Source organism: Belonocnema kinseyi, chromosome 8 (genome assembly GCF_010883055.1).
Source record: "Belonocnema kinseyi isolate 2016_QV_RU_SX_M_011 chromosome 8, B_treatae_v1, whole genome shotgun sequence".
Classification (NCBI taxonomy): domain Eukaryota; kingdom Metazoa; phylum Arthropoda; class Insecta; order Hymenoptera; family Cynipidae; genus Belonocnema; species Belonocnema kinseyi.
This window is the reverse complement of record NC_046664.1, coordinates 37,094,729-37,117,388: the sequence shown is the minus strand read 5'-3', so window position 1 is coordinate 37,117,388 and position 22,660 is coordinate 37,094,729. Positions and strand designations below refer to the sequence as shown.

The window sequence follows — 22,660 nt, the reverse complement described above, 5'->3', positions numbered from 1 at the left end:
TTGAAAATTCAACAATTTACTAGAAAATTGAACTATTTAGTATATACCATAGTAGTTGTAGTATTTCATCGAAAATTTGTCCTTTTTGGAAAATTAATCTGTTTTAGTTCAGGATTCAAGTATTTTGTTAAAGATTCGTTTTTATTGATTAAATACAAATTTTTATTATTTTTTATTAAAATTTTGTTGTTGAAATATTAACCATTAAATTTTTCAGTAAAAACTCATCTTTTTATGTTGAAAATCTTACTCTTCGGTTGAACTACTTTCCTAAGAGCTCATATTTTTAGTCAAAAATTCATTTTTGTTTGGTTTAAATTTAATTTTTCAACTGTAAATTTGAATTATTTGATTGGAAATTTATTTTTTCGATCGAAAATTCAACAATTTGTTGAAGATTGACCTATTTCGTAAAAAATTGAACTTTTTTGTACAAAAAATTGGTTTTTGGAATTAAAAATTAGCTCTCTTAGATGAAAATTTAATTACTCAATTTTGTGTAAAAAAATTGATGTTTAGTTTAAAAATTTAACTATTTAGATTCAAAATTTAGAAATGAAAAAAAATATAAACTAAAAGTTAATAAAATAAAATTTTGACTAACCTCATATTTATTGTTTAACCTATTTAGTTAGAAATTTAAGTAATTTGTTGAAAATTCTTATCTTTTGCTAGTAAATTAATCTCTTGGTTAAAAATGTATAAATTTGGTTTAAAATGATTCTTTTTGATTGAAAAATTAACTATTTGGATGAAAATTCAACTGGTTTGTAGCATGCTCATTTTTTCCTTTAAAAATGCAACTGTTTTGTTGACAATTAATCTTTTTTTGGTTGAAAATTTAACTACATTGTTGAAAATTTGCCCTTTTTTGTTCAATTCATCTGTTTCTTATTTTAAATGAATATTTTTTTTTTTTTTGGATTAAAATATCAACTATTACATTTCTTTCTTTTTTTGAGAATTCATGTTTTTTTCGTTTGAACAAAATAGTAAGAATGAAAATAAATAATAAAAAAAATTTCAGAACACAAAATTTATATGCAAATGACGGTCATTTAATTTTAGCCACATAGCGAAGTAGTTCAAAAAAATATTTTTCAAACAAAAGTAAATAAATAGTGACATTAGTGGAGAATTAGAGAAAAATTCGAGAAAAAATCGAACACTTCTCATGTTTCTTGATATCTACCTGTTCCGGTTTGAGCTATGCCAATTAAATCCATCCCACTCATAAGAACAGGCCATGCTTGGCTCTGAATTGGAGAAGGCTTCTCAAACCCAACCTTAGAAATTTCCTGAAGAATCTCTGGATATGGCTGTAGAAAAGTTAATAATTATCGTAGTTATATTTTTTATCTCAAAAATTTCACTTTTGCTGCACTACTTTCATTATTAAATTCAACTTACTCCAAAGGCTTGCTCGAAGGTTTGAACAGGATTGGGTACTTTCAAATCGCTCGTCTGTCCTTCTTCGAACATAAGCTTTGCCTCAATATTGTTATTTTCCTTCCTGAATAACGCAACTTCTTCTTCTGACATGTTCGCAACCTCCGGATCTTCCACGTAAAAGTTTTTTTTTAATGAGGGCAATTTCGCCCACCTCTCCTTTTGTGCCGCTTCCTGCCAATAAAATGGAAGAAAATAACAACAAACAAAACACACAAAAATTTTGGTAGTTAAGAGTCTCTATTCAAGGGTGAACGAAAAACATGATGTTCACAATTCTCTAAAAATTTCAGATTATAATTTGAAAATCTATTTCAACCAAAAAAGATTAATTTTTCACTATTGGGAATGGTTAAACTGCGATACGGCACCTGGTAACAAAAATCCGAAATAGAAAGAATAGGTACGATTCTAAAGATTCATTTTAATTTCCAATAAAAGTGTTTTAACAATTTTTGTTGCGGAGTTTAAAGTATTTATTGGATACTAAAAATAAGTATTTTTTGAAAACATGGGTTTAGATAGAATTTATATCTAATAATAAGATGAAAAAACATATTTTTGTACAGAAATATTTTTCTTAAAAAAAAAAAAAAAAAAACAAAAATCGGGAATCTTATGAGACCGGGAAATTTAAGTAAATTTATTTTTTCGACAGAGAATTTGACAAATTTATAGATTAAAATCTGTCTGTGATTTCCATCGTTTTTTAAATAATTACTTAAATTATGATCTTTTTCATTGATGTATGTAATTCATTTTAGAATGCGTATTTTCAAAATCTTCCACTTTAACAAATTTTTAATTTTATATTTTAATTGTAAAGTGTACGTTTTACTTTTAAGTACACTTTAGCCATAAAAAATTAGAAGCGTTTGAAATCGAAGATTTTAAATAACAAATATTTTTAGTTGATTAACTGTCAATATGAATTAAAAGTGATTTTTTAAATTGAACTGTTCTTTGAGATTTAAAAAGTGAATAATAATTAATTTTACCAGATGCTTCGAAATCTGCTTGCAATTTTAGAATTTCCAGTTTCTAACGTTAAAAATTATGTAAGATATTCTAATTGGAAAGTCTTATTAGTTAAAGAAATGTAAACACTAGATTGAAACTTTATAAACTATTTTCAATTTTAAAATAACATCAAAATAATATATTCATAATTAAAAGCTTTTATTAAATTTCACGTATTATTTTATTCTAAAATATTAAATTTTTAAACCATTTAATTTGGAATTTTTTAATTAATAAAAATAAGAATTCATTAATATTTAGAAATATCTGACTGTTTATTTAAAATCGGTGATTATAGTAAATATTACAAACTAAATTTTGAACGTTGCATTTTAATTGTTCTATTTAAAAAATTGTGGAATTTTGGTTTAAATAGCCCACGGCCTAATTTAAAACAAAATCTATATTTTGGCACATTTCTAACAACAAATTTAAAAGCTTTTTAAGAATTTTTAATGGCTTCAGAAGATCAAAAAACATTTCCTATGAAAATTGAAAATGATTTTTATTTTGAAAAGATAATTTCGAGTGATTATTTAAAAAGATTTAGAAAGATTTACGAAATTATCAAAAATGAATGTGGAAAATTTAAAAAAAAAATGAGAAAAAATTGGATTATTTTTAAGGGATGTTTAAAAGTTCTAACAAAATTTCAAAAATAATAAAAAAAATCTGAAAAAAATGTAAACAACATACAGATTTTTCAAGATTTTCAAATAAAATTTGGAAGCATTTTAAGGATTTTTTAAACAATTTGAAATATAAATATTTCATATTTTTTTACGGAATATTTAAACATCAAAAAAATACCCATAGTATCTTATGTGTTTTAGGTAAGTGGTAACGTGTCTGGCTTGTGTTTCTTCAATCTCCATGAAATTGTACGAAGTTTGAGCTTTCGAGAGTTCGAAACCTGTCGCCCTGATAAATTTTATTTTATTTTATTCTTTCACATAATGAATTTTACATTTTCGCATGTAAAATTATCGGCCGAATTGGACTATCACAACAGATTCGTAAAGTTACTTCGATACACGAGGGTCCTTTTATTTACATCCACCAGAGATGTAAAATTCAATAGATTTTTTTACAGTGTAGCTTCCATTTTACACGTGTACATTATTGAGTAATTGAATCAGATTTGAATACAGAATTATTGAATTAAAAAACTTTTAAACTTCAATTTGAAAAGTTAGAAATTAAAAAGTTCCACTTTGAGTGCTTTCATTTGCAGCTCAGTTTTAATTCATTCAAATGCAAAAATTATTAACTCTAGAGTTCAATTTTTTAAATTTCATTGACCATGAAAAATGTTTGCGAACCGGGAAAAAACCGGGAATTTTTTTCTCGGATTAAAACGACCACCCTAAATCGTCTATTATTCGTATTCAATCATTGTTTTATGCTTCACAAAAATATCGTAAAAAGACTTTTATGCCAAGACTTAATGTACACCTTTAACTTAAATTCTGAAACAAAATTCCCTAAATATTTTGCATTTTTTAAAACAACCGACTTGGAATATGTATACAGTTACGCGAGTTTATTATAAATAATTTTTTTTTTCATTTTCTATGGATTCAATAAATAGGTTTAATTATATTTTAGAAAGATTCAAAAAAATGTTATGAAAAATTCCTTAATATATTAGAATGATTAATTAATTACGTGATTAAGCAATACTCAAAACATGATTAATAATTTCTTGAATTTGCCTATAAAGTTAAAACCCTATCTTTTTAAGTAAAACTGTTGCATTTTCGAAAATGAATTTTCAACTAAATACTTCAGTTTTCTACCAAAAGACAATTTTTCAACAAAATACATGAATTTTTAAACAAGCAATTGAATGTTCAACTAAAAAAGATCGATTTTCAAACAAATAGTTGAATTTTGAACTAGAAAAGATAAGTTGTCAACAAAAAATGGAAAAGTTTCCACATAAAAAACAAACAAATTTTCATCCGAAGTGATGAATTTCAAAATAAAAAGAATTTTTAACAAAAAAGTTTGAACTTCAACTGAGTGGTTTTATTTTCAACCAAAACGATACATTTTCAACAAAAATGATGAATATTTAACTGGAATACTTTTTTAAACGAAAAAAAATAATTTTCAAGCAAGTAGATTAATTTCCTACAAAAATTTCGATTTAAAACAAAATGTATAAATTTACAACCAAATAAATGATATTAAAAAATTATTTTTAATATAAAATGGAATAGTCAGATTTGCAGTGAAAAAAAATTATTTTGGTACCAAACTGGTTAAATAAAAATAAAAGATGAATCTTCAACTGAAATATTTGAAATAAAAAAAAATATGAATTTTCAACTAAAATGAATTGAAACTCAAGATTGTTTAGAATTAATTCAATAAAGACTTAAAATAATTATAAAAAATTTAAATATTACAAAAGAATTTAGAATAAATTACCAAGAATTCAGGTTGAATTCCAAAAAATAATTTCAAATCTCTTTAAATCTTTGAAACCCTACGAAATACTTTTCTTGAATAAATTCTTTAAAATCCTGGAAAATTAGTTAAAATAGCTTAAGAGCTTTAAAAAAAACCTTACAACCTATGAGAACCTTAAAACATTCCGTGGAATCTTTTAAAATATCTTAAAACTTTATAGATCCTGTAAAATTATTTCATATCTTCCGAAATTCTATAAATTTCTATATCCTAAAATATTTAAATTGCTTCGAAATTCCCTCAAATGATTTAAATTAACAAAAAATTCCCTAGAATATTCAAAATCCGTTGAAATCCTGCCAAATATCTCACTTACAGTGAATAAATCTATTAAAATCCACTAAAATATTATAAAATTCCGTAAAATTGTATCATGATATGTATTTTCTGAAATCCTGGAAAATGTACCAAAATACATTGAGAGCTTTAAAATCCCGTAAAATCATTAAAATCCTCAGAAATTCATATCTTCCGAAAATCTAGAAAATTCTTTATCCTAAAATATTTCAAACAAAAGTCCCTCAAATATTTCACATTCAGAGCTCTTGAAACTGCCTGAGAAGTTTTAAAAATACCCTTAAATATTAAAAAAATGACAATTCAAAAATAGGTATCGACCTTAATTTATGAAATTTATTCATTTATATTTTTTATATTTAGATTATTTTTATTGATTGAATCCATTTTAAATCAGACAGGTTCTACACTTAAAGTTGCATAATCTCTCGGGGACGAAATATGTTGTTTTTTTAGAGGAAATTAGGCGATACGTATTTTTGCAATTTGTGAAAAAAAATTTTACGGAACTATGCGTATTTGGATTTTTGACTTTGTTTTTCAAAAAAATCCAATTTTTTTCTTTAAACTTATATAACTTTTGACCTAATTGAGATAATTCAGATATCTTTTCAGATTCTGGTAGATTTTATCGCCGTCTTTCGAAATCCATGAGGCTTTTCGGAAAATACTAAAAGTCGATGTTCTCAAATACCCACACTAATATTTTAACAAATTTTTTTATTGAATTTGTACTATCATAAGGAAAATACCTTGTGATTTTTTTGCCGGCTAAATAACTTTTGTGGCCAGGAGCTTCTTTTCATAAAATCAAATTCTCCCATTTTTCTTGTAAACAACAATAGATACGAAAAAATGTTGAGAAAATATTTTGCACAGTTAAGAGAGTTCTACAAACAGTTATTTTACTCATTTATGATATCTTGCACCAATTCAGAGAAAAATACAAAAATTCAATTTTCATAAGCGAAAAAATTCTCTTGATCTCAATAATGGGTTAGCCCACATTAAACTGATCAAATATCTTATTTATATAAACGAAAATTTGTAAAAAATATTTCTAAAAGTAGAAAAGGTGAAGTTTTCCCTCTTTCGCAGAAATTGCCCATATGTTTCTAGTCCTTTAAACTATTTTTCAAATTTGACATATAAATGAACAATTGAAATACTAAAATGTCTTTATGGGGGGAATTTCAAAATATTTTTTACTGATCACAATCTGAAACATTCACAATCGGAAGCCATCACCGATGCTGAAACTTTCATGACTGAAGTGCAAAAGACTTTCGACACAAGATTTAAAAAACTTTCGACGATTGAAAACGCAAGAGTGGAAGTAGGTGCCATCCGTTCCGGGAAGACAATGATTCCTCTTCGAATGATGAAGAATCTGAATAAATGGATAATAAAAATCTGAAAATGTGAAAATATAGGAAATGTCGCTTATGAAAATTGAATTTTTGTATTTTTCTCGGAAATGGTGCAAGATATCATAAATGAGTAAAAGAAGTTTTTGTAGAACTCTCTTAAGGCCATGTTACGAGAGGTTCACGTGATCAAACCTGGTCCTCAATTTTTCTTTCCCACCTTACATCTAAACGAAATGAGGTATCGCTCTGAAAGTTTGGGAAATAAAAGAGAAGGGAATGAAATCCAACTTCTGAACAAACATTCCAACTTTCTACCAAATTAGTTTAATTTTAAAGCAAAAATATGAATTGCAAAGAAGAAAGTTAATTTTCATCCCAATAGTTTAATTTTAAACTAAAATAATCAATTTTCCACACAAAATGGAATAGGTAGATTTGCACTTCAAGATTTAATTTTCATCCGACAAAAGCGAATTTTTCAACAAAACAATTACATTTACAAGAAAAATGATGATTGAAGTATTACAAATAATTTTTAACTACGCACTGGAACTTTGAACGAATTAGTTGTATTTTCAATGAGGAAGATTTATTTTCTAGAAACAAATTAGTTTAATTTTTCATGTACTTCAGTTATGAACGTTCAAATGAATGGAATAAAAAAAATTCTAATTTTTTTTCTGAAATCGATTATAAGGGCAAAAAAATAATATTCTTTCGGCAAGAATTGTCGAATATAAATGTTTTTAAACAGTTACCTACCCTTACGCATCACCCCACGAATGATGGGTCGGTGAGAATGTTTAGCAAGACCCCTAAAAACCACCATTACTATATGCACACCTGAAATGTTAACAATGACACGTTTGAGTGTCGATATTTGAAAATATAAAAACGTCAAAAATCCTCTTTTTACATTTTCATCCATACGGAGAAGGTATAAGTTTTATGCGAAAAATTACTTTCGCGAATTTCATCAAATGTCCACGTTTTGACGCCCCCTGAGTCAGAAAAACCAGTTTTCACGTCGGTGTCTGCCTGTCTGTCCAGCGTCGTTTTTGATAAAATTTTAGATAAAAATTAAAAAAAGTTTAAACAAAGCAAAATACGAAAATAGATAGATCGACAAAAATTGTGCAACTAAACGAAATTTACAAATTTATCATGAAATACTTTTTTTATAGGATAAGTAGTTTTTGTTTTATTTATGAAAAACAAAACTGAAAATCAAAAAATTAAATTGTGTGCAAACGATACAAACAACGAGCATAAATGAGATAACATTTTTTCAACGAACAAGGATTTACAAACTTTTTACGAATATTTATATTTTTTTTATAGGAAGCGGAGTTTTTATTTTAATCGTAAAAAAGACAAGATTAAAAATATAAAAATATATATATAAATAAGGCAATAAGAATAAGTATGTTTTAATTTCCATGTATATTACGAATTGTAATGATATAAATTTATTGGAATGTTACATGTTTCAGCGCATCTAAGTATATAATTTAATGAAAAATAAGAAACGAATATTAAAGTTATCACGATAAATACAATTTCTAATTTATTTTTGAATATCTTAATAAGCAATTTCAGGCAAATTTACATAAAAATGTATTATATGTTGAGCATAATGTAGAAGTTTTTTTTTTTGGACAAAATGGAGTTGGTTTTTACGAATAGAACAAAATATACAAAAAAGTCACGTTTTTCTTCTCTTCGCTTTTTCTAGTAGCACGCTTTAATTGGCTTTAAATATCCATTTTCGTTTGATTCATTGGATTTGGATAGATTTTTTGTATTTTTGTATACTATAAATTGCTGTAAATAGAATGTTCAAATCTTGGAAAAAAGTGGTGTCAATAATCTTAAAAAAGCTCTAACTTTATGAATTTTGATAAAACAATTAGTGGTTAATGAACTCGATCTTTCTTTTTGGTCCCTCAAACTGTGTGCTAAAGCAAAATCCAAACCGACTCGGCTTTCGAAATTTATACGGTATATAGACGAGGACAACACCCGGAACACCCTCGTTTTCAACCCCTTAGTATAATAAAGAATCACAAATGTTGTGCATTACACCGTTGCTAATTGCACCGTTGGCATTTTACAATTCTTGAAAGAAATTATTCGACTGAATATGATTTTAGAAAAAGGTGAATTTTCCAAGAAATACTCAATGTTTGGACAAAAAGAAGAATTATCCGCTGAATTAATAAAATGTTTACTTTCAAAAACTAATTGTTAACAAAGAAATGAATTTTAAAAACAATAGATTAATTTGTAGCCTAATAGTTCAGTTATGAAAGAAAAAGTCGAATTTTAAACCAAATAATTGAATTTCAAACTAAAAAAAAATAAATAAATTTCAAGAAAACGGTTCATTTTTTATGAAATCAATCTATTTTGAACTGAAATAATTAAATTTACAGTGACAAAATTTATTTTTAACTAAATAGTTTGATTTTATACAAAAACAAAACAAAAAAACTATGAATTTGAAAGAATTTGGTTGACTTTTTCATCTATCTTTTCTTCAATTATTATTTCTTGCCTCCAATCAGCCAAAAAGTGACGTAGTTTTGAAGTCTGGTTTGCAATTGTGAATCTTTTTCATGCTCATTTATCGGATAATTATTCATGAAAAAATATATTTCTGTTCAGCCTTAAATGAAAAATAGTTACATTTCAAACCGAAGAGATGAAATTTTAACTGGCTAAATTTATTAATCACTTAAAAATATAATTTAAAAAGAACAAAAAAGAATTTTCAAAAAAGTATATGAATTTTCAACAAAATATATAAATAGATTAAGGTAAATGTCCCATTTTAGGCGAGTGACCCAGTTTGTGCGAATGCTCACATACTATAGGTAAATTCGTGGTAATCTTGAAGTTGATGACACTAGTAATAGTTTATTCACATTCTAGAATGGATGAAAGATATTTGTGATATAGGTTTTATAGTCATTTTATCACGCATTTTAGTACTTTAAACGTTATATAGTCACGCGTGTCGCCATCTGTGGCCGATCGAGCATAACATTGTTCTCGACTTGTTAGTTCGAGAGTTGACAGGCTTCGTAGTTTTTCGTTTCAACAGTGCTCCAAACATTTTGTGGCGCGAATGTTTGATTGAAAAGTATGTATTAATTAAAAGTTTTTCGAATGTGTTCTTCAAAATAACTGAAAGCTAATGAATAATTCGGATATTTCCTTCCGACCTAATACGGACGGAAAAAACGGTTCGAGGAATTTGTGCGAGTTTTTACAAACAACACAGTTACATAAAAATTAGGAGTTTTTTTAAAGATAATAAGCACACTATTTCAATTCTGAAAGCTTTCTCCCGTTATGATGCCTGTTTTTTATTCATTCGTATTGAATAATTGATAATTATGCTAAGAAATTTTTACGTTAAAATTTTGAAATTCCTAATGGCAAGTTAAATTAGGAGTCAGTTCTTATCAATGCCGATATCCCGCCACTCTAGAAAATATAACATGGCGTCACTCGCCCAAATTGGGACATTTCATTCGCCCAAACTGGGTCAGAGGAAAAATTCATTCGCCCAAATAGGTTCATCGGTACAGCATGAAATATTTTTTATTATTCAGTAAAAATTGTTTGTTTATATCGATAATCAGACAAAGTATTGATGAAAAATGTTCAAAGTGTGCGGTATGAGGAACTTTGATCGATTCGTAAGATTTAAAATACTTTTACAAGCAAAATATGCCAAACAAATCATTACATTCGCCCAAATTGGGACATTTACCTTAATTACGGATTATATTTAATGTAAAAATTGAAAATTAAACTTCAAGTTAAGCTCACAAATAATGTGATGCATTTTACTATATAGAGTCCCTGGCGGACCGAAAGGAGCCTCTACAAAGTACCCTTAACGACTCCTCTGGGTCCCCGTCTGTTCCTTCTTAAAAAGCTCAGAAAAAGCAAGATTAACTTCGAAATTGTTGAAATTCGGATTATACGTTAAAATTTCCATTCGAAACTTACGAAGTAATCGCAATACCTTTTTTTGCAGCGTAAAATTTTTTTTTAAATGTGATCAACTTGTAATTTTTTTAAGTTTTTAACGCTGCAAGAAAAAGTATTGCGATTACTCCGTGAGTTTCTAATGAAAATTTTAACGTATAATCCGAATTTTAACCATTTAAAAGTTGATCTTGCTATTTTTTTGAGTTTTTTTTAAAAAGAACCGAAGAGTTGCTCAGTGGGGTCTTTAAGGGTACTTTGTAGAGGCTCCTCTCGGTTCCTTCGGTTCGCCAGGAGTGCGAAGCAGTGCGAATCTATAGAAATTTATATTCTGTTATATGAGCGCTCTGAACAAAGAAACTCTTCTTCTCCTAGTTATAATGCAGCCTATAGATCTTGGAAACGGTTCAGATATCGAATAACGTATCTATACGATACGAGCAGGCGCGGTCCTGATCGGCGAGCATCCTCGCTCGTAACGCTAAGAAAATATAAACAGAAGAGCTGGCGAGGAGCGGATTTTCCGCTCTTCACGTATTTCGCTCTCAGTCCCCGGAACTTCTACGAGTCTTTGGGTAAAATATATTGCATGATTATCGACCGAGAAAGTTAGAAGTGAAACTTCTACTGTAAAACCCTAAATGCGTCCGTCGATAATCACTATTTCATTAATGACGTTTTTTCTTCCTTCAACTCTTTGCAAGGCAACAAACGATCCATTAATATTTATTAACATTTCCCGAAAAAATTAATTATTATTTAAGATTTTATTTTTCAATATGGATGAAAAAATATTGATCTCAGGGCTGACTTGATCAGCTGTTATACTTGTTACATGGCTTTAACTGTGTAAAATATTTTCTTAGCATTTTTTTTTTGTAACTATTGTTGTTTGCGAGAAAAATGCGAGAATTCGATTTTACGAAAGAAAATCTCCTGGCCACAAAAGTGACTTAGTCGGCACAAAACTCACAAGGTATTTTCCTCATGATAGTACAAATTCAACAAAAAATATAAGTGTGGATTTTTTGAGAAAATCAACTTTTAGTATTTTCAGAAAAACCACCGCCATTTTGTTAATTTTTTTTTAATTTTCTCGGGAATTTCGAAAGAAGGCAACTAAATCTACCAGAATCTGAATTATTTCCATTAGGTTAAAAGTTATATAAGTTTGAAGAAAAAATTTGGATTTTTTTAAAAACAAAGCCAAAAATTCAAATACGTATAACTCCGTAAAAAATTTTTGTTCATAAATTGCCAAAATACGTGTCGCCTAATTTCTACTAAAAAAAAAAAACAACATATTTTGTCCCCGAGAAATTCTGCAACTTCAAGTGTAGAACATTTCTGATTTGAAATGATTTCGATCTATTTATGAATTTATTGAAAGAACAGTAATTAATTTGATACTTTCATTTTAAAAAGTGACTATAAAGGGATTTGAAATAATGAGACTGTGTGTAACAGCCCTGACAATGTTTTACAGTTACTTCTTACAGAAATTCCCTGATATTTCTATTTTTTGTTTTTCAAAACCCCTGAATCTTGAAAGCTTCGATCAAATTATAAAAATTCTTTAAGTTCCATTGCGGGCTGCAAATAGGGTACCATATAGGGACCAAATCTTGAAAATAGGATACTTTAGGTACCTTAAATGAATACAGAGTATAATAGGGACGGGGCATATATCGCCCGATCTGCTTGATCCAGAATCATGAAATAATCTAATAATCCTCATACTCACATAAAATTCATTGGCCTTCGACCAGTCGAAATTATCAAAATCAATTTCTTCCTTCTGCTCCTCTTGCGTGCTGCTTGACGTTTGTTGGGAACTTGGTGTGTCTTGTGTCAAATCTGAGCTTTTGAACTTAGAATCCTGATAATTATTGGAATCGGACCGTCTCGAGCTATAATCGTTGTTACTCCTGTCGTTATTATAATTTTTGTATCGACTCGTCGAAGAGTCATTCGATTGAGATCCGTATGATCGCTGCTGTCCACCGTAGGACTGCTGACCTTGCGACTGTCTCCCATAGGACTGCTGCTCCTGACTCTGTCTTCCGTGGGATTGACTCTCACCCAGCGGCGGGAACGAATTCTGTGAATAGGAATCTGGTCTTCTCTGAGGAGAATTTCCAGATTTCGAGCGAGGAGATCGGGAGGAAGGAGACCTGGACGGAGGAGATCTTGAATCTGATCTCCTGGAACGTCCGTATGGCCGTGGTGCACGACCTTGAGGTGGGCCCATGTCATTCGACATCAGCTCTTCGATCAGATCTTTAGCTTTCTTCTGAGCTTCATCAGTTCCCTCTAAAGTCACGGGAACTGTATCATTATCCCTTCCGCGGTCAACCTGAAAATAATCGTGGAAATAGAATTCACTTGAAATTATGACTGCTGTAAGAAGGTACTATACGGAACATTTTTTTATGGATTTTTCTCGATATATTACTGGAAGGAATTGAAGTAACATATTATATCAGGGTGGCGATTCGGCGAAAGACTTTAAGTTCTCGGTCATTTCACGGTTTTTGCCCGTGTCAAACTTTTCAATTTTACCGGCCAACCAGAATTAATATATTTATACCCGCCGCTAAGCGCAAACATTTATTTTAATTCTTGACGTAAATTCTAAACATCGTTTCACACAAGAGAGTAAAAAATTGCAGAATTAATTCATTTTAAAAACAATACTTAAATTTTCCACTAAAAATAATCAAATTTTAACAAAAAGTGAAATAGTTAAACTCTTAGTTCAAAAAATTAATTTTCAACCAAAAATACGGATTTTCAAGAAAATAGTTAAACAAGAAAAATTAATTTGTACTAAAAAAAAAATTGTCAATCAAAACTTAAATAATTAAACTTTAAATTTAAAAAAATTAATGTCCAATCAAACAATTTCAACAAATAAACAAAATAAACAAAAATAACTTTAAAAAAGTTACATTTTCAAACAAAGTGATGAATTTTCAACTAAAACTGTAAATCTTTAACTGGAATAATAGAATTTTTAACAAGAAAGATTCACTTTTAATTGAAATGATGAATCTTCAACAGGAATAATTGAATTTTTGACCAACTTGATGAATTTTCTACAAAGATCTAAAATGAGGTATAAAATGATAAAATATTCAACTGGAATAATTGTTACATTCTTAATTAAAAGAATGTAAAAGCAAAAAAGAAACAAATTTTCAACAAAATAGTTAAATTGTCGGCAAAAAATTCCTTTTCGTAAAAAAAATAAATTTAAAAAAAACAATAAAGCAAGTTTGCAATCAAATAGTTCATATTTCAACCAAAGAAATGCTTTTTTACTTAAAATTTTAAATATTTAACTGTACTACTTGAATTTTTAACAGAAAAGAAGATTTTTTAAACAAAAAGATTAACTTGTAAAGAAAAAGACAATTCTCTACGAAAAAATCGATTTTGAACTAAATAGGGAGATTTTCAACGACTTAGTTGAATTACAAATAAATAAAAAAAAAAAATTTTCATCCAAATTGTTAAATTTTTAACAAGAAAAGCTGAATTTCCAACCAAAAATGGGCATTCGAATTTTCAGTTGAAGGAATTAATTTTCAACCAAATTGCTAAATTTTCAACTAAAATGATGAATCGTCAACTGAAATAGTTGAATTTTATACTAAACAGATTAATTTTCCTCGATAAAGATTATTTTTCTAAAACACGGACGAATTTTCGCAAAGTACATACATTTTCAAACGTATACTATGTAGATAAGGTAGAAATCACTTCTAAATTGACCAAAAGTATTAAAATAATGAAAACTTGAAATTTTACTGCTTTTAAAGTAGAAATTAAGATTTTCAAAAACAAAAATAGTTATTAAATATTAACTAAATAGTTGAATTTTCAACCAAAAACATTGATTTTCTACCAAGAAGACGATTTTTTTCAAAAAATTACATTAATTCTCAATCAAACCGTTGAATTTTCAACTGAAAGGGATCAATATTCAAACAAACAGCTGAATTTTAAACTAAAAAAGATCAGTTTTCAACAAAAAATGAAATCGTTCATTATTCAGTTAAAAAAAAAAACTAATTTTCCACGCAAAAAAAATAAAGGCAGATTCATTTTTAAAACAAAATTAATTTAACTTTTAACCAGACAGTTTTATTTTCAATCAATAAGATGAATTCATTACTAAAATGATCAATATTTAATTGAAATACTTGAATTTGTATGCAAAAAATGAATTTTCGAACAAGAAAGACGATTTGTAAAACAAATATATGAATTTTCAATTAAAAAAGTGGAATTTTCAACTAAAAAATATGAATTTGTAAGAAAATAGTTCAATTGCAAACGAAGCAGTCCTATTTTTAACAAAAAAAATCAATTTTCAACGAAAAAGATGAATATTCAATTAGAATATTTGACTTTTCAACGAAGAAGATGAATTTTCTACGAAAGACGATTTTTTAACAAAATACATGAATTTTTAACAAAATAATTGCGTCATCAAATACAAAAAAAAAGAAATTTACAACCAAATTGTTGAATTTCAAACTAAAAAAGATCAAGTTTCTAACCAAAAATAAAGTAGTTAAAGATTTTTTATTAAAATGGCGAGTCTTTAACTACAACAGATGAATTTTAAGCCAAAAAGATACCTTTTTACATAAGAAGATAGATTTTTTTACCAAAATCACGATTTTTCAACAAAATCCATGCATTTCCAACGAATTAATTAAATATATAAATAATAAATTGATAATTCAAAATTGAATTATAAGTTTTGTTTTGTATCAAAATAGGAATCGTCAAATTTTTAGATCAAAAAATTAAATTTCAGCAAAAAAACGAATCGAATATAGTTCAATTTTCAATCAAAATAAAGGATTTTCAACTAAAATCCATCAATTTTTAACTGGAATAGTTGAATTTTGATCTAAAACATAAATTTACAATCAAAAATGGAATAGCTAAATTTTCAGATAAGAAAAATTCATTTTCAACAACATAAAAAACGCATTTTTAACAAAATAGTTCAATTTTCAATTAAAGTAATGACTTTTCAACTAAAATTATAAATATTTAACTGGAATAGTTGAATTTTCAACCAAAAATAAAAATTTTCAAATAAGATTAAGTTCTACCAAAACAGACAAATTTTCAATCAATAGAGATAAATTGCCAATTAAAAAATCAATAGCCAAATTTACAATTAATAAAAAAATATTCAACCAGAGATGAATTTTCAAACAAAATGGTAAATTTTCAACAAAGTACGTGTAGTTTAAACAAGATACTTGAATTTTCAACTAAAATCGATCAACTTTTAACAAAAAAAAAAGTAGTTTAATTTGAATTTAAAAAGAAAATCTATTTCAAATTAAAAAATTTAATCGTTTTAATCGAAGAAAAAAATTCCCTGTCATTTCCTGGCAATCTTAAATGAATCTTCAATGAAATTCAGATAAACTGCTAAATTTACCATTTTTAACCTTTAAAATTTAATAAGTTCAAAGATTTAGGTTCAATTTAAAAAATATAAATCCAGATTATTATTTTCAATGCTCTAAATTAAATAATCAATTAACTTCAAAATTTGCAAAATTATATTATTTAAAGCAATTTTAAGCAAGAAACATTAAAAATTGATAGACTACATTTTTTAATAAACTGAACACTTATTAAATCAAAAGTTAAATTATTTTCATCTTAAATAGTTTAAACATCCTTGAAAAGCTTCGAAATTTTATTTTAAAATCTTGAGAAACATAGAAGTTGGTTGAAATTTATTCAACTTTAAAATTATGTTTAACATTTTTTTAGAACTTCTAAATATTTTTTAAAATAAATAGATTTTTTTCTACAATTTTTAGAAAAACCTTCGAATTGAAAAAAAAGTAATCTTTCAGATTCTTTTTTAACCATTTTTGGGGAAATCATTTTAAATATCTTTTAATATTCTTTTAAATTAATATTCCAAACAGAAATTTTTTTCTTAATTAAAAATTTGAAATTTAACATTATAGACTGAAACAAAAGTAAAAAATTTTTGAAAGTCTTCAATTTCAAATAAATTATTATAAAGTTATTTTAAACTTAAAAATATTTTATAAAGTTTCAATCGGACAGTGGCATTTTCTTAACGACAGATTTTCGATTTGAAACAGTTTAATTTTTAACGTTAAAATCTGAAATTTCTTAATTGCAACATATTTCAAATCATTTGTTCAAATAAATGATTGTTCCCTTTCAATATTTCAAATACAGATTCATCAGATTCATTTTAAAAATAATTTATTTATATCTACAGTTGATGAAATAAAAACGTTTTTTATCCAAAATTTTCAACTTCAAGCGCTTTTAATTTTTAATTATTTAAGTCTTCAAGATTGCATTTAAAAATATTATTTAAATTAAAATCTAAAATAGAAAATATTTAAAGCAGAAGATGAGAGTGGCCGTTTTAATCGAAGAAAAAATTCCCGGTTCGCAAACATTTTTCACGACAAATGAAATTTAAAAAAATCGAAATCTATTCTAAATATTATTCCATTTAAAGTAAAAAGCAATAAATAACAAATTAGAGAATTCAAAGAGGAACTCTTAAATTTTAAACTTTTAAAATTGAAGTTTAAAAGTTTTTCAATTCAATAATTGTGTATTCAAATGCTTAATAATTTACAGATATAAAAGCAAAGCTACTAACACTTTTCAATTGAACAATCACAAATAAAATGCATATAAACTGCATAATTTAGAACTTTTATCAAATATAGAGTTCAAAGATTCAGATAAAGCTTCATAATATTAAATCCACGTTAAAATTTTCAATACTCTAAATCAAAGAATCAAGCTATGAAATTTAAACATTTTCAAAATTATATTATTTTAAGTAATTTTAAGCTAGACACATTAAAAATGGAAAAAATATTTTTTTAAACTTAACAGTTCTTAAAATATAAGTTAAATAATTTTCATTTTAAATAGTTCAAGCATCCTTGAAAAGGTTTAAAATTGTATTTCAAAATCTTAAGAATTCTAGAAGTGGTTTTAAATGTTGACAAATTAAAAATCATTTTTGACACTTTTTCGTAACTTTGATATATATTTTGAAATGAATTGAATTTTTCCTACAACTTTTCAAAAAACCTGCAAATTAAAACAAAAAATTAAGAAGCTTTTTAATAATTGTGAAAGGCTCCAAAAGATAAAAACAGTTTCTTAAGATTCATAAGAAAATTGAAAATAATTCTTAGTTTTGTAAAATTACACAGCCACACAAAAAAAAGTGTGCGTGCCTGGTAACAAGACACACGTATCCCTATGGATTTTGGGGCGCTGAATTCCAATTCGGTATCAAAAATCACTTATCACGTCATGGTTGAGCCATAACCTCAAAAAATGACGAAAAATCATGCACTGAGGCAAATAAATTTCAAAATAATGCCAGTGATACACGTAAAGCTCTGGTAGCATATTTTCCCAGTAGCAAATGTGTGCTACATCGAATGGGTTAACTCGAGCCTAACGTAGAAATAAATCTAACCTAGCCTAACCTCACGAAACAAAATTAAACTGATGTGTTGTCCCGTTTTGTTTGCGGTACCGTTTGAATCAGCTTGGCCTTAACCTGCAAAGAGGTCAAACCTATTCTAACCTAAAAAAAACTAACCTAACCTAACTTCACGTATCACAATAAACTCACTGTGTTGTCCCGTTGTGTTTGCGGTACCGTTTCATTCAGCTTCGGCTTAAGCTACATAGAGGTTTAACCTATTAAATATAGCACACATTTAAGACTGAGAACCGTGCGCTTACATAGCTAAACGTGTGGTTGAATCTCATTCGGTAAATGGTACCGCAAACACAACGGGACAACACAATCAGTTTAATTGTGTTACGTGAAGTTAAGTTAGGTTAGGTCAGGTTTTTTTAGGTTAAGATAGGTTTGACCTCTTTGCAGGTTAAGCCCAAGCTAATTCAAACGGTACCGCAAACACAACGGGACAATACAATCAGTTTTTGAACACAATCATTATTTTGAAATTTATTTGCCTCAGTGCATGATTTTTCGTCATTTTTTGAGGTTATGGCTCAACCATGACGTGATGGGTGATTTTTGATACCGAATTTGAATTCAGCGCCCCAAAATCCATAGGAATACGTGTGTCTTGTTACTAGATCCGCAAACTTTTTTTTGTGTGGCTGTGTTATTGTAACGGAAAATTTACAAAGATTTTAAGAGATTTCCAAAATTATCAAAAAAGAACCTGAAAGATTTTAAGGATTTTTTTTTAATTTTCAGGATTTTCCAGAAATTGTAGAAAAACTTAGATTAATTTTACTATATATTTGGAAAGTTCCGAAAAATAATGTTCAAAACTTCTAAATACCTCTTAAAATTACTCAAATTTTTCTGCAAATAATAAACGTTCAAATGCTATTTAAACAACCAAATTTCAACAATTTAACTTAAAAATTGAAATTTTTTAAAATAAAACATTTAACATTTTAACGTTAAAAGTTTAGAAGCTCTACGAAATCCTAGAGATCCAAAGCTTCTTATGTAAAACAATTCTGTTTCAAATTGTTTACTTTTAAATATTTGGTTTCAATTTACTCATCTTAAATGAATGGTGAAATATTGCTAAATATTTAATACTTACTCTGTTTCTAAATAAAAAAAGTTCAAATGAAATGGGTTAAAAATTGAATAATTTAGACTTAAACAATATTTTAAATTTAATAAAAGCCTTTAATTACGACTATATAATTATGAAGTTATTTTAAAATTAAAAATAGTTTATAAAGTTTCAATCGCATGCTTACATTTTTAAAAAACTACAAAAATTAATAACAATAATATATTAATCAATTTATTTATTAAATTTAATATATAAAATAAAATAAAAGAATTCCTAAAACTTGCAATTAAAAATATTTTATTGCTAAATCATTAAAATTGCCATTTAAAAATAAAATTATCTGAATAACTGATATTATATTAATTTCAATTCGTTTTGTCAAATCAATTATTGTTCAGTTTTTCATACTTAAAGTACATATCCATTTTAAAAATGATTTATTTATATTTATGGTTTATAAAAAAAACTGTTTTTTATCCAGCGGTCACCCTGACTTTTCATCGGATATTGTTTATATACTTATATATATATTTTTTTATAGTTACCTTGATTCGACATGAACTTTCATCCTGAAGTTCTCGGATTTTTGAACCACCTTTTCCAATAAGCCTTCCAACCCTGTGCGTTTCTATTTTCATAACGATCTCGTGTCCGTTTGATTGGTAGGACTGATTTTGTGAATTGTATTGTCTCTGCTGACCATATTGTTGAGACGGTTGACTGTATTGTTGCTGGCTCTTGTGACCATACTGGCTTTGATTCTGTTTTCCGTACTGGCTTCTATTGTCCTCACGTCTGTCACCTCTGTCGCCTCTATCACCTCTTCCTTGACCTCCACGTCGGCCTCCTCCTCGACCATCTGGTTGTCTTCTGTCGTTAAAACGAGACTGATTCGTATAACTCCGGGACTGAAACGTACGACTCCTCTTGGAATTCTCTCCATCACTGTCCCAATCTTCAGACATACTAGAAACAACAATAAACCAATCTTTACAGGGCGGCGGTTTTAATCAAAGAAAAAAAATTCCAGTCATTTCCCAGTTAACAAACATTTTTCACGGCCAGTATTATTTGAAAAATCGAACACTAAATCTAAAAATTGTTCCATTCGAAGTAAAAACTAAACTGCAAATGAAAGCATTCAAAGTGAAACTTCGATTTTAAAAGTTGTTTCATTCAAACTGCCAAATTAAACATTTTGAGCTTTTATAAATTTTGGAGTTCAAAGATTCAGATTCAGTTCCAAAACAATCCAATCAATGAATTTTAAAATGTTTAAAATTATACCATTTTAAACAATTTTAACCTTTGCTAGACACACTGGGGTACAGAACACCCCAGCATATAGAACGCCAGTACGTTCTAAGTGCTTGCCTGAAATCGGCTGGGGTTGTCTGTACCCCAGTGTGTCAAGTAAGGTTGAGCATGTTAACTTAGACTTGCTGTTTTTTTCGGTGAATTTAAGTCTAAGTGAACAAAAAAGTAAGTATGATACCTGATTTCATGCTGCATTTTTTTTTACAATATCTAATATGGTATTTGACATTTTAGATGGCTTATAATTTACGCATATGCGACGAGCTGCTCCAAGATGACGACATGGATGAAGCAATTGTGCATCTGCGAAGATTGCGTAGGAATCTAAAGATTGGTAATTCGCTAAAAATTGAAAATTCCTTTTCAAATCCGGAATTCTAACACTTCTCGAAAATTCTCCGTTTCAACGAAGAATTAGCATTTTTTTAAATCCCTGTTCCAACTCATAATTTTAATTTTTTTTCGAAAATATCCCGTTTCAACTTAGAATTCATTCTTTAACCCGTTTCCAGCTCGGAATTAGTTTAGATTATAAAATTCCCAGTTCCAAAACAAATTATAATTCTTTTGTATAAATACCAGTTTCAACTCAGAATTGGTTAAAGTTTAGAAATCCCCTGCTTAAACTCAGAATTAGAATTCTTTGGAAAAATTTCATGTTCCAATTCAGAATTTTTTTCCTTTTCGTAAATTTTCAGTACTGGCTCGGAATGCTGTTAAATTTGAAAATTCCCGGTCCATTAAGTAAAATGCTTCGAAATTTTATTTCAAAACCTTGAAACATCTACATGCTGTTTTACATTTTTTTCGAATTAATTTTTTTTTTATTCTGCCAAATTAAAGAAATTTTCTTAAAATTTTTCACATTCGTTTTTAAAAAATTTATAAATCGTTATAAATCTTTTTAAATATTCTCTTAAAATTAGTTTATTAATATAAAAAATCATTTTTAATTTTTCTAGGAACGGTTTTTTATTCTTCTGAAACCTGTCAAAATTCTTAAAAAGCTTCGAAATGTTTCGTTCAAAATATACTAAAATCTATATTTTGTTTTAAATTAGTCGAATATTTTAGAGTAAAATTATATTTCAAATTTAATAAATAAAAATCAACAATAGGGTGTTTACATTTTTTTAACTAATAAGACTTTTCAATTGAAACAGTTTAATTTTTAACGTTAAAAACTGGACATTCTAAAATTGTAAACTGATTCCGAATCGTTACGCGCACGGTTTATGCGTCTATCTAATTCCTCATCTATATGCCCGTCCCTAGTAAATAAGCTACCAAGGTATACGAACTTATCAACTTGTTCAATTCTTTCATCATTTAATAAAATATTGCATAGTGTTTTCTCACTCTTTCCTTCGAACACCATAGTTTTTGTTTTATTTGCGTTAATTTTAAGGCCCACGCCCTTCATGCTTGCATCTAGTTTATTCAACATTTTTTGAAGTCTTCGATTGACTCTGCCATAACAACCTTATCATCTGCGAACGCTAATTCACGTACCCTTACAGTTTCGAGATCCACACCCTCTTCGTCGAAAAGAGAAATTCTTAAACACTTGTCCATAAATAATATAAATAACCATGAAGACATAACGCATCCTTGTCTAACTCCTTGAATAATATCGAAACAGTCACTCAATTTCCCATTCACCCTTACACTCGCTTTGCTACCCGTATATATTGTTTTTATAGCTTGTAGAAGCCATCCATTGACTCCATACTCTTTCAGGGCTTCCCAAAGTTTACTTCGATCACCTTGTCAAAAGCTTTTTCTAGGTCAACAAATGCACAGAAAACTTTTTTTTCCTACTCTCAAACTTTTTTCTGTTATTTGCCTTAAGGGCATGTGATACTTAGAAAATTGTCGATTTTACCAGTTTTAGGTTCCCCCGGCTTTTTTTCCAGAATAATACATATTTTGTCTTCAAAATTTGGGACATGATAGCGAACATGCTGACGGACGTTCCAACACGTTTATCGAATTTTGAGCAAGCAAGGACTTCTCGTGACAAAAATGCGGAGAAAACTATGATAAAGTTTTTTAAAAAGTTTTAGATCAAAATAATTAATAGTTTAGGAG

The 22,660-nt window shown here is 27.7% G+C and overlaps 1 protein-coding gene across 1 annotated transcript in view; it reads right to left on the bottom strand.

Annotated features, from left to right (window-relative positions):
- LOC117178441 (probable ATP-dependent RNA helicase DDX43) overlaps positions 1 to 22,660 on the bottom strand; it is a 50,257-nt gene that overhangs the window by 25,639 nt on the left and 1,958 nt on the right. Inside the window, exons 2-5 of the mRNA XM_033369867.1 lie at positions 19,798 to 20,218; positions 12,361 to 12,972; positions 1,411 to 1,623; positions 1,193 to 1,319 (exon numbers count right to left, since the gene is read on the bottom strand). Of these exons, the coding sequence (XP_033225758.1) occupies positions 1,193 to 1,319; positions 1,411 to 1,623; positions 12,361 to 12,972; positions 19,798 to 20,218 (1,373 nt within the window). The remainder of the gene's footprint in view (positions 1 to 1,192; positions 1,320 to 1,410; positions 1,624 to 12,360; positions 12,973 to 19,797; positions 20,219 to 22,660) is intronic.